The sequence below is a fragment of the Corvus brachyrhynchos genome, unplaced genomic scaffold, assembly GCF_000691975.1.
Source record: "Corvus brachyrhynchos isolate BGI_N302 unplaced genomic scaffold, ASM69197v1 scaffold106, whole genome shotgun sequence".
Taxonomy (NCBI): Eukaryota; Metazoa; Chordata; class Aves; order Passeriformes; family Corvidae; genus Corvus; species Corvus brachyrhynchos.
In genome coordinates this window covers 3,347,848-3,348,409 of record NW_008238834.1, presented here as the reverse complement: position 1 = coordinate 3,348,409, position 562 = coordinate 3,347,848, and the positions used below count along the sequence as shown (strand labels likewise).

At 61.2% G+C, this 562-nt stretch overlaps 1 protein-coding gene across 3 annotated transcripts in view; it reads right to left on the bottom strand.

Moving 5' to 3' along the window:
- ADCYAP1 (adenylate cyclase activating polypeptide 1) overlaps nucleotides 1-562 on the bottom strand; it is a 4,430-nt gene that overhangs the window by 538 nt on the left and 3,330 nt on the right. For all 3 annotated transcript variants that reach the window (XM_017738330.1, XM_017738331.1, XM_017738329.1), the window contains exon 3: nucleotides 356-490. In XM_017738330.1, coding sequence (XP_017593819.1) covers nucleotides 356-490 — 135 coding nt within the window. The remainder of the gene's footprint in view (nucleotides 1-355; nucleotides 491-562) is intronic.

Sequence of the window (562 nt, the reverse complement as noted above, 5' to 3'; positions counted from 1 at the left end):
CGGCACCCCTCGCCCCCCCCCAGACCCCCCCCCGCCGCGCCCGCTCGGTTCCGCGCCGGCTGGGCATTTCTGCTCCGTTTGCGGGAGCATCGCTAGCCCTCCCCGGCGCGGGCGGCTCCCCGCTCCCTCCCCCGCGCTGCTGGCGGGAAGGAAGCTTTTCCATTTCTTCTGAGCTTTACGCTGGGCACCGGGACCTGGGCAGTATTGTCGTTTGTTTGGGCTCGGGATTTTTATTTTGATGTTGTTGCTCTTTGCTTGTTAGGTATCATTATTATTTTTCCCCCAATCGGTTCTGCCAGACCCGTTTTTCTCCCTACTCCAAATTCACGCCTGATACCCCGCGAGTTGCAGTCACCTCTTTTCCGGTGGGTAATACAAGGTGTACATCTCGCCGATCATGGAGGACGGATTCGCTATACCGAGGGGCTCGTGGTCGTACGCGAAGTCCTGCAGGGTGTTCCCGTCCTCGTCGTAGACTTCATCCTCCAGCCTGGCAACGAGAGCAGCAAGGAGAAGGAGTCAGCCGGGCTCCGTGGGGCGCTCCGCTCCACTCCCCGCTGCC